Source organism: Mauremys reevesii, linkage group 1 (assembly GCF_016161935.1).
Source record: "Mauremys reevesii isolate NIE-2019 linkage group 1, ASM1616193v1, whole genome shotgun sequence".
NCBI classification, from domain to species: Eukaryota; Metazoa; Chordata; order Testudines; family Geoemydidae; genus Mauremys; species Mauremys reevesii.
In genome coordinates this window covers 166,582,366-166,598,721 of record NC_052623.1, presented here as the reverse complement: position 1 = coordinate 166,598,721, position 16,356 = coordinate 166,582,366, and the positions used below count along the sequence as shown (strand labels likewise).

The following is a 16,356-nucleotide window of genomic DNA, read 5'->3' as shown; positions in this document are numbered from 1 at the left end:
GTGGCCTGAGGGCCACATCTGGGTGGGGAAATCGCGTGCAGGGCCATGACTGGAGGGCTGGAGCAGGGGGCTGGGGTGTGGTGTGCGGGAAGGGGCTCAGGGCCAGGGGTTGCGGCAGAAAAGGGCTATGGGGGTGCAACAGGGGGCTCAGGCCAGGGGGTTGGGGTGTAGCAGGAGGCTCAGGCCAGGGGGTTGGGGTGCAGAAGGGGGCTCAGAGCAGGGGGTCGGGGTGCAGAAGGGGGCTCAGAGCAGGAGTTCGGGGTGCAGAAGGGGGCTCAGAGCAGGGTTTCAGGGTGCAGAAGGGGTTTGGGGTGTAGGTTCCGGCCCGACTTACCTGGAGCTGTTCCAGGGTGGCAGCGGCACACGCCAGGGCAGGCTTCCTGCTTGCCCTGGCCCCACACCACTCCCAGAAGCCGCCGGCACCATGTTCCTACAGCCCCTGGGAGAGGGGGCAGAGGGCTCCATGTGCTGCCCTCACCTGTGGGTACCTCCCCCGAAGTTCCCACTGGCCGTGGTTCCCCATTCCCGGCCAATGGGAGTTGCAGGGGGGCAGTGCCTGGAAGTGAGAGCAGCGCACAGAGACCCCTTCCCCCAGGATCCGGAGCCAGCCTGCGGGCCATAGTTTGTCCACCCCGCCTCAGGGGGATGATCATGGATTCCCCCCAGCCAGGGAGTGAGATCTCACCTCCTGTCCCCCATCCCCACCCAGTCAGGGTAGAGGGGGAGAAAATATCAGCCCCCTGGACTGGTCCACTAGCTCGGTTTATTAGTGGGAAACAGGGCAAAGACATTACCCCACGTGTGGGGGCATGCTCACCCCCAGAAGGTAACCCCTCCTGAGGCTTAACAGCTGTGAAATGGGCTGATTTGTAAAGCACGCCATTGTGGTGGTGCAGTCATACATTTACCTTCTCCCACAATACACAAGCCAGGGCTCCGCACCTGTAATTAATTAGGCAGCAAGTTTAGTACACTTTCCACACACTGCACAAGGAACCTGTGGAACTCATTACCATGCATGTGCTGGTTGATGCCAAAAGTACAGCCAGTTTAAAAAAAGAACTCGATAAGTTCATGGAAAATAGGTCCAGCCGTGGCTGTTAGCCAAGATTGCCCCAAACATGGGCTGGACTACCTGAAACCTCTCCCTACAAGAAGCTGGCGCTGGAAGACAGGGCTGGATTACTCCATAATGGCTCTTTTCTGTACACTCCCACAGGAGCTCTGCTGTGCACAACTGTTAAAGACAGGAGAGTAGGTTAGCTAGACCATGGTCTGAAGTAGTATGGCAGCTCTTTTGTTCTTATGTGTACTGCAGCATCTCAACCTTTTCCTATCATTGAAGTACATTTCTCCTACTTATAGACAGACTGAATGGGGGTTGGGGGGAGGATATTAGACACCAAATAAAGGACAAGTGTTGTACACACAAAGGAGCCAGGTGATTTATGATCAGCTACACAAGACGTCTGACCCACATTAAGTTTAGCTTTTCTTTTTCTGTGCAGAACAAAGTCAAAAATGAGTCTGAAAATCAAGGCATGTAACAACATTCCGTGGGCAGTTGCAACTTCTTGTGCTGGAGGAATTATACAGCTAATCTTGTTCATGAACTTATATTTGTGATACCTTATTTCTAAGATGAACTCTTTGCTTGACATTTGTTTAATGTTATTTTGGATTTAAATAGCTCTTATAGGGGGGAGTGTAAATATGATTTAAAGTCAGCCTTATGTTCTTTCCTTCCAACCTCAGCTATACCAAGTGAAGCAATGTAATAGCAGAGGATCTGCATCAGTATCTTTACATCTCCTTCACTTCTTTCCTTTCTCTTCCTTACAAAGTCCCAAGCATGTAAATATCACGGTCCCTAAAATGGAGGCAAACTAGAGCACTATTTATGCTCTCCTCTCCCCCTCATCATCTGGACTCTGCTTGGAATTCAAGTCTTTTTATCAAAATAACTTTAAAAAAATCTCAGCTATGTGTTACATATCTCTCTCCAAATACACAGTTTTTTCCATGTGTAAACATACAGCTGCTAGTTTAAGACATTCCTGTTGAAGAGATAAACAGCTCCTTATAGGTAGGAGAATTCAGGTGCTTTACTGCTCCTCTGGCCTGTAGGAATGGACCTGAGTGATTAGCATCTCCCATAGATTAGCTGGCTAGTTGAGAAATGTGTTTAACCTAAGTAAACAAATAAATTTTACAGATATTTAAGTGGGATCAATTTCCAGAGGAGCTGCCAAAGACAAGGAGTTTTAGAAGCATACCTCTTCACAAAATTTGCATGGGTGTCCAACTACATAGTCTGAGCAACTTATCCCAGCACAAGTTTAATGTTGGGTACAAGATAGAAGAAGTATGTTAATAAATCCATCTAATTTTCTACACCTGCATATGACAGGTAAGAGGAGAGAAGGTTTAAAAAAAAGTGGCAGAACAGTTTAATAGTCCAAGGACATTAGACTGGTCTCTCACTTCAGGGACCCTTCTAATACTGAATACCTGGCCATTAACTGAACGTACCTACTTTCTTATAATGAATTAGATGAGATGGGGCTCTTATTTTGGCAAAGTACCTCAACTTCCTTCATAACTAGTTCCAGTAGGGAATAGTGGCTCTTTGTAGGCTTAAAGTAGGCAACATTCCCAGAGACATGAATAAGGAGACAATTTGGTCCTATGGATCAAGGTGCCATAGTGCATCAGACATTCCATTATGTAGAGGGTATTGATACATACACACAAGTAAATACATCACCTGTTCCCAAACTAAGCTCATATTTTATTTCAGTTCAGACTTCTGGAGTTCAGTTCTCTGATCATTCTCCTTATCTCCTGACTACAGAAACATACTTTTTTGTTAATGTACATTAAAGTCTCTAACTACATATGTAAAATACACCACCGGGTGTCATAACCAGGCTAAAAGCCTAAGTTAATGTAGACTATTATGGCACAATTCTTTAAAAAAAAATCAATTTATTAATCATGGTATGGCAAACAGTTAAACCATAATTTAAAATATGTTGTTGCTATGGTAGGCAAATTTAGTCTTCCAAAATGCAGCATGGAGCCAATGTTTATGCCAAAGTAATGAACTTTGGAAGAACTACTATTCACATGCCACTAATGATCAGCATTGTGTAAGGTTTATGGCAAAGGCAACAGCCCCACTGCTTGACTTATCTCAGCTACTGCATCCTGAGGCAGTAGTGTTGGTCTTTTTTCAAAATGATCTACATGTCAATAGACTTTACAGTGGAACATAGTACTGTGTGTGAAACTGATAAATTACTGGTTTTAAATTAATTCCAACTTCATCCTATTGCAGTATATTCAGCAAGAAGGTAAAGAAGATTGTAGTGAAAGAGTACAGTAATTTGTCATTTAAAAAGGTACAGTAATTTCTTGTCATTTAAAAAGGTAAATTTAGTCATACTCAGTCTTCTATCCAGGAAAAAAGCCATTTTTTAAATCATCTTCCTCTTGGAGATAACTCAATCCTAGATACATCATATTTTCACTAGTATCCATGTCGTCATGTACTGTACTTTCATCCAGTCTGGACATACGTTTCCACCAGTTTTCACAGACTCCAGCAAGCTGTATCTATTATCAGAATTTTTAAAAAGCCAAAAAGTTGGTATGATTTGCTTTCAAATGCAAAATTGCTCCAACCTCTAGACAGCTAACTCCATTTTTCTCTCTCTCTCACTTTTCCTCTTGGTTCTCCAGTAAACCTGCATAGCTGCTCAAGCAGTCAAGTCAGAGTTAGTTCTTGACACAAATTGTGAAATTCATCTCTGTGCAGACAACTTGTACAAAAATCTATGCACCACTTAGGTCCTAGGCTTTTGCACAGGGGCAATTTCACCTGCAAAGAACAATGGAATCTGATTTGAGATTTAGCAATGCAAGCATATTTCTTAAATGTAAAAATGCCTCTTCTGTAACTATAATATTAGAATTTAATTCAAATAATTTCTTTTTATACAAGTGAACAGGGCATTTTCCTCAATAAGAATTTTTTTCCTTTCACTAGTAAAGAGTGATTGAGCAGTTCAGTTTCATAATGCTTAGACTGAAATCATGTATTATCTTAACATTTGTACATTTATCATACTGGGGCATGAATCCTGTCATCATGCTTATTATGTATTATATTACAAGATACTTAGTCTTCTACTGCACTCCTCGTTATTCTGAGTGCCCACCATTTGGTAATTGTAACAAATTCCAGATTCCTACAAAGCAGCCAGATTATTTTGTATTACAGTAGTACCTACAGGTCTAGCTGAGATCAGGGCCTTATGGTGCTAGGCACTATACAAATACATGGTAGGAGAGAGGTCTGTGGGGCAGAAACTTACAGTCTAAATAAAATAATAATAATAATAAAAAGACAAAAAGAAAGCATTATCTCTGTTTTACAAATAGGGCTCTGAGGCAGAGATTAAATGACTTGCCCCTACATCATATTGAATGTCTGCAGCAAAATTAAACCCAAATCACCTGAATCCCAGTCCCATGCCTTTAACCACAAGACCATTCTTCCTCATTATTGTTAACTATGCAACTAACACCAACATATGGTTGGGCTGAGAGAATCTGGTAAAACCCAGAGGGGAAAATAGAGATAGACCCCGAGCAACAAAGTTCAGATCTGGGGTTTTGTGCATCTCTAGAAGAAGATATATCTAAGAGAAAATAAGATGATCAATGATACAGGTTCCTTTAGAGTGAGAAGCAAACTTTCTATCATAAAATATGTCACATCCAGTAACAAGTGACTTACCAATTTTTTTCTGTTTTAAGTACAGTATGGATAGCAAACACTGCCACCTAGTGGCTGATGAAAAAAAGCAATGGAAATCTTTTGTAAGATTTGTTTTTATTCCAAATGACATCACAAAAAGTTCTTGCTTCTCAAATGCAGACTGACTGGCTATGTTACCATGTGCAAAAACAAACAAACCCAATATACCTATGCTTCTTACTTCTCATTAAGTGTATTCAGTGAATTTTTTGTGAAATCAGATCATGGGACTTCGTGAATGCACGCAGGTAAATGGTACTGTGTAACATGTTATCTATGTGTATTGAGTCTGTCATTATCCCTCCTTTAATGTCATCCAGATTTTAAACTTAGAGTAAACCAGCACACTACCCCTTTTCTGCAACTAATCAGTTCATTTACTTTGGGATTCAAATGTCATCCAATCACCAAATTCATACTTCAGTCATCAGATTATTGTTCAGCTAAAGATATGCTACATGTAGAATGCAGAAGAGTTGAGGGTTTGCAGTGTTTTGTTATATCAAAAGGTCTAATGCCAATTCCCATTTGTCTCCCTGGTGTGACAGTGATTTAGACCCCCATCTGGCTTCTCATGATTTATTCTGCCTCATTGGGGTTCAGAGCCAGATTAAGGCACAGACAGCTCAAATGGACACCACTGTGCCCCCACAGAACAAGAATTTTCTACAACTCTATCCCCTCCTAGCAGTGCCTATATAGGTGTAGGTGCTTCGGTGATGTGAGCATTTCCAGGCTTTTGTGAGATCTCTGTGGGGTTGGAAGAGTTACCATTGGGTGGGCAAAGCATGGAAAAAGAGGGGTACCTGGTATGAGGAAGTTAGGGAATGGGCAGGGCCCAGCACCTTCATAACTGGACAGCCATGATGTCATAACTATAAAGGGAAGGGTAACAACCCTCCTGTATACAATTCTATAAAATCCCTCCTGGCCAGAGGCACCAAAATCCTTTTACCTGTAAAGGGTTAAGAAGCTCAGATAACCTGGCTGATACCTGACCCAAAGGACCAATAAGGGGACAAGATACTTTCAAATCTTGGGGGTAGGGGAGGTTTTTGTTTGTGCTCTTTGTTTTGGTGGTGCTCACTCTAAGAGGGACCGGACATCAGTTTGTGTTCTCCAAATCTTTCTGCACAAGTCTCTCATATTTAAAACTTGTAAATAACAGCCAGGCAAGGCGTGTTAGTTTTATGTTTGTTTTCTCAACTTGTAAATGTTCCTTTTGCTAGAGGGTTTACGTCTGTTTGCTGTAACTTTAAACCTAAGGCTAGAGGAGGTTCCTCTAGGCTCTTTAAATCTGATTACCTTGTAAAGTTATTTCCATCCCAATTTTACAGAGATGAACTTTACCTTTTCTTTTAATAAAATTATTCTTTTAATGATTGATTTTTCATTGAATGATTTTTCATTGTTTTAAGATCCAAGGGTTTTGGATCTGTGTTCACCAGTACTAACTGATGAGGATATACTCTCAAGCCTACCCAAGAAAAGGGGTGTAATGACTTGGCGGGGGGGAGGAATTAGTCTCAAATCTGCCCAGGAAATGTGGGGTTAGGGACTTGGGAAATAGTTGGGGGAAGGCAGAGTTCCAAGTGGCTCTCCCCTAAGATTTAAAACATGCTTGGTGGTGGCAGCTTATTGTTAACCTAAGCTGCTAAATAAGCTTAGGGGGTCTTTCATGCGGGTCTCCACATCTGTTCCCCAAAGTTCAGAGTGGAGAAAGAACCCTGACACATGACAATACAGCACACAATCCATAATCAATAGACTTTCTTCCCTCTTACACTTAGCACTTACAAGGACCTATTCCTGCCCCCAAGTCAGGAACAACTTTGGGTACCTGGTAGGCTCCCAGCTCCACATGGAGTGGGTGGCTTTTCTTTTGGAAGGGGCTGTATCATCTGAGGGAAATGTGGGAATTGCTGAATTATTTTTTTCAAAGGGACTAGTAATATTAGGTATAGTGGAAGTCATCTGTATGGGGGACAAGGCAGAAATATACAAATTCAATGGAGTAATAGGTAGCAAGCCCAGAGTCCCTTTATCAAGGCTGGGAAGAAGGAGAACGAATTAAGGGAGCACAAGTGGTTAAGGAGTCTTCAAAAAGAGAAATTAAATTACAAAGTTTAAATAACTGATTCAGAACCATCAAGTTGTATTGCTAGCCTATGTAACTGATAATGTTACTGTTACCCTCATCCTCAATTCCCTCCTATTGTTTGTTATGCACACTTGTTGCAACTTGTCTTTAATTAGATTGGAAGCTGATCTGGGCATGGAATGTGTCTTCCTGTATTAGTCTATATTGTGACTAGCACCATGAAGCCACCAATGTCACTGGCCACTTTGTATCTCAAATACCAAATTTAGTAGTGACATGTCAATACCTCTTCATTACAGGAACATACCAGGTTAGCATGTATGCCTTACTGACTTTCAAAATATGCTATTGGCAAGTTACTTTCTAAATTAGGAAAAGAAAGGCAAAGCTGATGTGGAAGTAAACAAGCCACTGATTTCAGGGGTAATCAATAAGATGATCTCTGGTTATTGATTTACTTAATAGCACACCTTTACAAAATGTTATTGAGCAAATAAATTGAATTGGTAAACACCTTTGAAAAGGCATAATAAAATAAGACAATAATAGCAAAGACCAGGTTAAAAGCTGTTAAAAGAAAGGCTAAAGTTGGGTTCTCGTCTGCCTGATCCTCTGGGGAAAAATAGGTGGCATCATGCTACATAGTAACCTGCCACTGATTTGGCCATTAATGATAAATAGAGGATTGAATCTCAAACACAATGTGTATTACCCTAGTCAGGAGTGTCATAGTGTCTCTGACAGACAACTAAAGGGTCTGCCTTTTTCTTACACTTCAGCTTCATTTGTGTAACTTGTTATCCAATTAAGTCTCATTGAATTGAATTTAAAAAAAAAATGAAACCTAACAAGAGTCAGCTGTATGGATTTCATGGGAATTCTACATCAATGTCAGACGAGCAGAATCATGGATGTTTTAAAATTAAGATTTTAAAAGTTATTTCTATCATTTTAGCAATAAGCGTATCAAATAGCATTCACCTAAGTAGAACTTTTACAATCCATGTTAACTTTCAACAACTTTAACACATTTATATTGAGAATTACAAGTGATCTATTCAACTTTTTAATTATTTTTATGTATGATATTCAGTAATTCATTTCTTGGTTACCATAAATTCATAAAACCAATATTTAATATACATCTCATTGCATGTGCACCTTATTTCTATATAATCCATGTAATTCAAGTATTTAGAAACATACTGTCTCTCAAAGAATCCTGTGGCACCTTATAGACTAACAGACGTTCTGCAGCATGAGCTACGTTTTTGGAATGAATACCACTCTTTGCAATTGAAGATGGTGGAAATTTCCAGGGCAGGTTTATATGCAAGCAAGAAGCAAGCTAGAAGAGAAGTAGAGGTATGAGGTAGGAGGAGGAGGAGGCCTGGCAGTTGAACTGCTGGAGCAGGGCCTCCAGGGCCTTCTCCTCATTTGTCTAATACCTCTCTCTCTTCTTTGCTGCTTAAAACTGCCCTGAAAACCCCTGACCTAAATGTGAGCTTCCACCATGCTGCGCAGCAATCTGTTAATAAAGAATGCCACACATCTTTCTGTTGCTACAGATCCAGACTAACACGGCTACCCCTCTGATACTTGATACTGTCTCTCCAATCTGATCATGTAATTTTTTTTGTAATATTTTATACTTGATGTTATAGCACAACTTTAAATTAAAAAGCATGATTTTTTGATACTGATGGTGAGAGTGAGGTGTGAGCATTCCACCAGAAGCCAAATTAAATTGAAAGGGACAGAGAGGAACCTAATTCTGCAAGGGATAAAAGCTTGTAAGTGCTAAGTTAAAATTTAGAACATAAATCTTAGCTTTGGAGGTAACCATAACAAACAATGGTATAAATGAACAGTGATGGGGATGCTGAGCAGTAGAAGTTTTAAGCAATTGTTGCAAGAAACTGAGGTAGCAGTAAGATGAGAAACTGGAATTAGAGTAAGCTAGAATTTTATTAATATAAGTCAATAGGGATAATGTGACAAGGGAGAGTCAGAAAAAGCACCAGCATTATTGGGTGGGGAAGTATCTTGTCTATTTAAAAATCAACCTCCAGTTGTTTCCAAGTTTAGTATTAGAGTATTAGAATATTCTAATACATCTAGTTAGGGTGTTAGGGCAAACATGTATGGTTGTAAGTGTCAGCTAATTTACAAAGGGAAACCTTTGCATAGTTAAAAATAGGTACAAAATCCTACTGAACATTGATTAAATTTTTTGAGAACCCAGAACTATGCTAGACACTTTGCAAAAGAGGTAAAGGTATGTTCCCTGCCCCCACATAGCTTACATTCTACAGATTTGATTTTCAGAGATGCTAGGCACCCACAGACAAAATTGACTTCAAGTGGAGTTGTGATTGCTCAGTGCTTCTGAAAAAAAATAATCAAGCTCTAAATTTAACATGAGTGACACAAGAGGCGAGACTCAAACAGAAAAAGAAGACAGGAGGAGAGAGGAAAGAGAAAGGTGGCAATATTAAGATCATACAGTTACTTAGTAAGACCCTAATCCTGCAAAGATGTATAGAATCATAGAAATATAGGGCTGGAAGGGACTTTGAGAGGTCATCTAGTTAAGCCACTTGCACTGAGGTAGGACCAAGTAAACGTAGACCATCCCTGACAGGTGTTTGTCCAACATGTTCTTGCAAACCTCCAGCGACAGGGATTCAACAGCCTCCCTTTGAAACCTATTCCCAAGTGTAACTGCCTTATAGTTAGAAAAAAAAATCTTATATCTAACCTAATATCTCCCTTGCTGAAAATTAAACCCTTTACTTCTTGACCTGCCCTGAGTGGACATGGAGAACATACCATCCTTTTTAATTTATCCCTTAACATATTTGAAGTCTGTTATAAAATGTTCCCTCTCCCACCCCCAGTCTTCTTTTCTTAAAACCAAAATTCCTTTAAAAAAAACCCAAAAGATAGATCAGGTTTTCTAAACTTTATCATTTTTGTTGCTCTCCTCTGGAGTCTCTCTAATTTTTCCACATCTTTCCTAAAGTGTGGCACCCAGACACAGCACTCCAGCTGAGACCTCACCAGTCACAATGCTAAGTAGAACGGGACAATTACGTCCCATGTCTTACATGTGGCACTCCTGTTAATATACCCCAGAATTATATTAGTCTTTTTTGCAACTGCATGACATTGTTGAGTCTCATTCAAATTGTAATCCACTACAACCCCCAGATTCTTTCTGTAAAGTAATACTTTCATTTGTTTGCATTAGTTTCAGACCAATTATCTAATTTGTCATCATTTTGAATTCTAATCCTATAAGTGTTTGCAATCCGTCCCATCTTGGTATCATGTGCAAATTTTATAAGCATACTCTCCACTCCATTATCCAAGTCATTAATGAAAATATTGACTAGTAACAGACTCCTGTGGAACCCCACTAGATACAACCCTACAGTTTGACAAACTATTGATAACTACTCATTGAGTATAGCCTTTCAACAAGTTTTGCACTCACCTTATATTCATTTAATCTAGACGACCTTTCCCTAGTTTGCTTATGAAAAGCTCAGTGGTAGTGTTTTAAAAGCCTTACTTAAAAAAAAATAATCAAAAAAATCAAGTGATGTATTTTTATCTACTGTTTCCCCCATCCACTAGGCCAGTAACCCTGTCAAAGAAGGAAATTAGGCTGGTTTGGCATAATTTGTTCTTGCCAGATCCATGCTGGATATTCCTTATCACCCCCTTATTCTTTAGGTGCTTACAAATTTACCATTTAATAATTTGTTCTCTTTCCAGGTATCAAAAAATGGTATATTGGTCTAGAAATCCCTGGATCTTTTTGTAAATGGCCTTTAAAATACAAGGTATAGGGAAATCCCACTATAACACGCCCCGCAATAACGTGAATTTGGATATAACACAATCATAAGGTGGCTCTGGCCACCTCAAGCAAAAAAAAAAAAAAAAGCAGCCGGAGCGCTGCAGAAGTGCAAAAAAGAAAAAAAGAAGAGAGAGGCTGGAGCGCCGCCGAAGAAAAAATGGAATGTGCCTTCCCCACTGCCTCTTCCCCCCTACCCCCGCTTCTTCTTTTGGTGAGAAGAGCCATTCTCCTCCCCAGCTGCTCCTTGCTCTTCCTCTGCCCCTTGCACGTCTCCCCTGCTCTCCCCAAGTGTTTCCCTCTCTTGCTGCATGGCTGAGAGTCCCCGCTGCTGGAGCTGCACCCTTTCAGTTACTGTTATGGGCAGTTCGCAAACGCAAGTCATTTTCTGCCCAAGAGAAATTGACCAGCTTGAAACTGACTGGCTTGAAATGGTAACCCTCGCTATACCGCTACCCCGCATTTATCGCAATCGAATTTTTTGGACCCCAATCATCATGTTATAGTGGGGTTTCATTGTACTATGTTTGCCCTTCTCCAGTCCTCATGGACCTCATTTGTCCTCCATGAGTTCTCAGAGATAATCACTAACAGTTCTGAGATTACATCATCTAATTCCTTATATACCCTAGCATGCATTTCATCAGGCCCTGCTGATTTGCATACATCAAACATATCTAAATATTCATTAACAATTTATTTCCCTGTTTTGGGCTGTGTTCCTTCACCTTTATTGTTGACACAATCAATACAAGTATCTGACTGCAATTTACCTTTTTCATGAAGACTGAAGCAAGCAAGGCATGAAACACCTCAGCTTTCTTGATGTTTTCTGTTACTACCTGACCTACACTTTTATTCAACTTTGTCTTTTTATTGCTTTTTTATGCCTCTTGCTAGGTGTAACTCATTTTGAGCCTTAGCCTTGCTGATTGTTCCCACTTGCTTGTGCTATTCTTTTGTACTCATCTTTTGCAATTTGTCCCCATTTCCATTTTTGATAGGATTCCTTTTTGATTTTCAGATCATTCAAGAGCTCCTAATGGAGCCATATTGGCCTCTTGTTATTTTTCCTATCTTTCTTTTGCATTGGGATAGTTTGCTTTTGTACCTTTAATATTGCCTCTGAGAACCTGCCAGCTCTCTTGAACTCTTTTCCCTTAGACCTTACCTAACAGTTCTGAGTTTTTTAAAATTTGTTTTTTGAAGTCCATTGTCCTTATTCTACTGCTCCAACTCCTTCCTTCCATTAGAATCATCATGAACTCTAATCATTTCATGACCACTTTCACCCAAATTGCCTTCAATCTTCAGATTCACAACCAATTCCTGGTAGTAAGAACAAAGTCTAAAATGGCTGTCCCCCTTCTGCCACCTTCTGAAACAAGAAGTTGTCCTCCCCATACATTGCAAGAACTTAGAGGACAGTGTGTTTTGCCATACTACTTTTCCAACAGACATCTGGATATGTAAACTCCCCTATTACTACCAGGTCTTGTGTGTTGGATATTTCTGTTATTTGTTCTAGAATTACCTCATTTACTTCCTCCTCCTGATCTGGTGGGTCTTCTGTAGAGCCCTACCATAACATTATCTCTATTTCCCCCCTTTTGTCTCCACCTAGAAACTTCCCACTGGCCTGCTTCTCACATCCTTCTGGACCTCAGAACAAAGTACTTGCTTAACCTGAAGCATGTGAATAGTCCTATTGAGCTCATGTACAAATCATGATGCTTGTTTAAATAATGTTGCTATTATTTGTGGAGGACTTTTAATGTGAATTACCATCAATGGGAACAATACACCCTTCATTGAAAGGGATGAGTGGGGGCAAGTTGTGAAGCCATGGACCTCCATGGTCTATAGAACCAGGGAGGAGAAGTATTTGTTTGGTACCCATCCTTCCCCTCACTTCTTCTAAGCAAGACAGAACAATTGAGTTTTCAGAAGGGATGTGGATGTGGTGGCAGAAGGGAATATTGAGGCTGGCATTATTTGCATAGGGGAGGAGGTGAGATGAGGAAGCAATGGCTACTACTAAAGTACTCAGGCTTTGCAGAATATTGAAAGTCTTGCAGCACATAATAAAATAAAATAATGGTTTGTAAGTATGGTGTGGGACAAAAGAAACAGTACAGTTCTAGTGGAGATTTTGTTAGTTTACTTTTACATTAAGCAGTAGAGATTTTAGACTGTTTTTCAATGTATTCTATTTCCAATTTTTCAATGTGCTGCAGAATTTTGTATTGAAAATAAAACTCTGTTGTATGTTTTTGTGGTGAGCTGGAGGTATCAAGAGCTTGTGAGAGGCAGGTGGGACTTGTGGCATCTGGAAAAGAAATGCATCTATTTCTTTTTACCTTGTCAGTTGCGATGGAGGGAACTTGAGTTCTAGATTTCCATGTCATCCTTGACAATCACCAGCTTGTTAGAGGTGCTTTATACTATTTTTTGTTGATGTTTGTTTTAATTTTTTGAAGTAATGCAGAAAGGATTTCCACATACAGGATCTATCTGTGTGCACTGAGGACTCTATACTGCTTTACTAAAATTGTACCAGTAAGCAAGGAAAATTAAAACAAAAAAAAAATAAAGGATACAAAACATGTTTGCCTCAAATAAGTTACCCACCTTGCTGCTTTTTCTTCCTGTTAGCATCAGTCTGCCTCCAACCCCTGTTTACACAAATGTTTCTTCTGTTGTTGCACATAGCTAGCTCTTCCCCAGCAGACTGCCTCTAAGCAGCTGTGAAGGGAGCTGATTGCCCCTAATCAGCTTAATGCTGGGGAGCTGAGAACACTAAAACACAGATGGCATCCTTTTTCCTTGTTACCTCCTCTATGAAAAATGAGGTATCTGTTTTAATTTTGTTTGGCTGAACTGAATACTATGAAATACAAGATGATAGAATACCACATTAAATACCTGACTAAAATTGAAAGAATCAACAAAAGAGTGGCAAATCTAAATTTACATACTCAGTGGTAAAGTAAAAAATAGAGTAATCTAAAGCTATTAAATGGGGCTCTTTTCCCTACCAGTAACACCGTAACATGGATGGAAGAAGGGCAGACATGGATTAAATATAAGTGTAATAATACTTTGTGTATATAGCACTTTTCATCCCAAAAGTTTGTGATATGCCTGTGGTGTAGAGCAGTGGCTCTCAACCTTTCCAGATTACTGTACCCCTTTCAGGAGTCTGATTTGTCTTGCGTACCCCCAAGTTTCACCTCACTTAAAAACTATTTGCTTACAAAATCATATGTAAAAAATAGGGCTGTCAATCGATTAAAAAAATTAACCGTGATTAATCACACTGTTAAACAATAATTGAATACCATTTATTTAAATATTTTTGGATGTTGTCTACATTTTCAAATATATTGATTTCAATTACAACACAGAATACAAAGTGTATAGTGCTCACTTTATATTTATTTTTGATTACAAGTATTTGCACTGTAAAAAACAAGTTGTATTTTTCAATTTGCCTAATACAAGTACTGTAATACAATCTCTTTATCATGAATGTAGAATTATGTATAAAAAAAACTATGTTCAAAAATAAAACAATGTAAAATTTTAGAGCCTGCGAGTCCACTCAGTCCTACTCCTTGTTCAGCAAATTGCTCAGACAAACAAGTTTGTTTACATTTGCAGGAGTTAATGTTGCCCGCTTCTTGTTTACAATGTCACCTGAAAGTAATAACAGGCATTCTCATGGCACGGTTGTAGCCAGCATTACAAAATATTTACATGCCAGATGTGCTAAAAATTCATATGTCCCTTCATACTTCAACCACCTGTCCAGGGGACATGCATCCATGCTAATGACGGATTCTGATAGATAACAATCGAAAGCAGTGCAGACCAACACATGCTCATTTTCATTTTCTGCATCAGATGCCACCAGCAGAAGGTTGATTTTCTTTTTTGGTGGTTCAGGTTCTGTAGATTCCACATCGGAGTGTTGTTCTTTTAAGACTTCTGAAAGCATGCTCCACACCTCATCCCTCTTATCAGTGATTTCAGCAGTAGTGATCATTTAACAAAACAAAAGACTATCTGTGGCGGGGTGGGCAAACTTTTTGGCCTGAGGGTCACATATGGGTATGGAAATTGCATGGTGGGCCATGAATGCTCACAAAATTGGGGGTTGGGGTATGGGTATGGGAGGGAGGGCTCTGTCTGGGGATATGGGCTCTGGGGTGGGGCCAGAAATTAGAAGCTCAGGATGCCCTGCATTCAAGTGATTTGTAACCCAACCCCAGCCAAAATCTATCACTTTGGCAACACAGCTCTGTTTGCTGGATACCTAGGTAGATTAGGTGTGAATGTAAATACAATCTGGTCCTGAAGCCTTTACCCCCAGCCCCCAGCTCATCACTAGTTGTCAGGGAGAGCTCATTTAGACTTTGCTTACAAATCATCATTTTAAATTATTAGGTTGGCCAACATCACCGAAATGAATGCACTGATGTTGTCATAAAAAACAACAGCTGTATAAGGAAGCTAGTCTATGTTCATACTTTTCAAATCTATTATACTTTTTTCAGATATACGTATTTTATCATACACTTTATATACTTTTAAAGTGTGTATTAATGTTTCAATTCAAATTTCCAAACAATCACTAAATTGGCAACACTGTATGTAACTAGTTCACAAAACTGTGTGTGTGGGGAGTGTTGGGGAAATTCGGGGGGTGGGCGGGTGTACACCCCGCCTACCCCAGGGCACGGGGTGGGATAGAGAAATCCCTGGATTAGAGGGCCCATGGGGTAGGAAAAGCATGAGACATAAGGAACAAGTTTGTGGGGGATCAGACAAAAAGATGCTAGGGCTAAGTAGAAGACAGAAAAAAGCTGGCAAAGGGGAAGAAGGAAGAGAGATGGGAAGCCGGAGGGAAAGTGAAATAGAGAAAAGGAAAGTAGAAGTGATAGGGAGCATGGGAAAGATAAATGGGGGATCAGGGAAAGTATGGAAACATCTAGGATCTATGGGGTAGGAAAGAATAGAGGACTGATCTGAAATCTTTACACAGTGTAGGCATGGAGATTACCCCAGCATCCCCCCTGTGGTCAGGCATGATACCACAGGTGAGCCCTTGCCTCAGTTTTTCCTCATTCAGAATATAAACAAGTCCAAGCAGGCCTTGCTAGTATTACGGTGCGCCCTCTTCAGAGGGTTTCATTTCTTTAATAAAAAGATAAATAAAAGCTTCAGTCAACTACTCTGCCAAAAACTCTCTCCTCTGGGTTAATCAGTCTTAAGTCTTGCTCCTCTAGCCATGGGGGCACTCCAAGGTTGAATTCCCTGCCTGGAGCTTGTACCTCTGCTGGGCATTCAGCCAAATGCCATTCTTCTCCTGACAGTTCACTGTTCTTTGGCAAGCAAGTCTCTACCAGCTCCCCAGGAGGTCCTAAACTCACTTCATTCTCTTGGGTAGCACCGGTCCCCTACCTGGGAACATTTTCTCCCCAGGCTTGTTCCTCTGTCTGTGAGCTTCTACTTTCCAGGGAGGCACTGCTGGGAGTAGCTTCCTAACTAGCTCCCCTGAGG

General features: G+C 40.3%; 1 protein-coding gene across 1 annotated transcript in view; it reads right to left on the bottom strand.

Annotated features, from left to right (window-relative positions):
* The window catches only part of RCAN1 (regulator of calcineurin 1), an 85,346-nt gene extending 71,885 nt beyond the window's left edge, over positions 1-13,461 (bottom strand). The window contains exon 1 of the mRNA XM_039540814.1: positions 13,423-13,461. Within this exon, the coding sequence (XP_039396748.1) occupies positions 13,423-13,449 (27 nt within the window). The 5' untranslated portion in view covers positions 13,450-13,461. The remainder of the gene's footprint in view (positions 1-13,422) is intronic.
* Between the last annotated feature and the right edge of the window lie 2,895 nt (positions 13,462-16,356).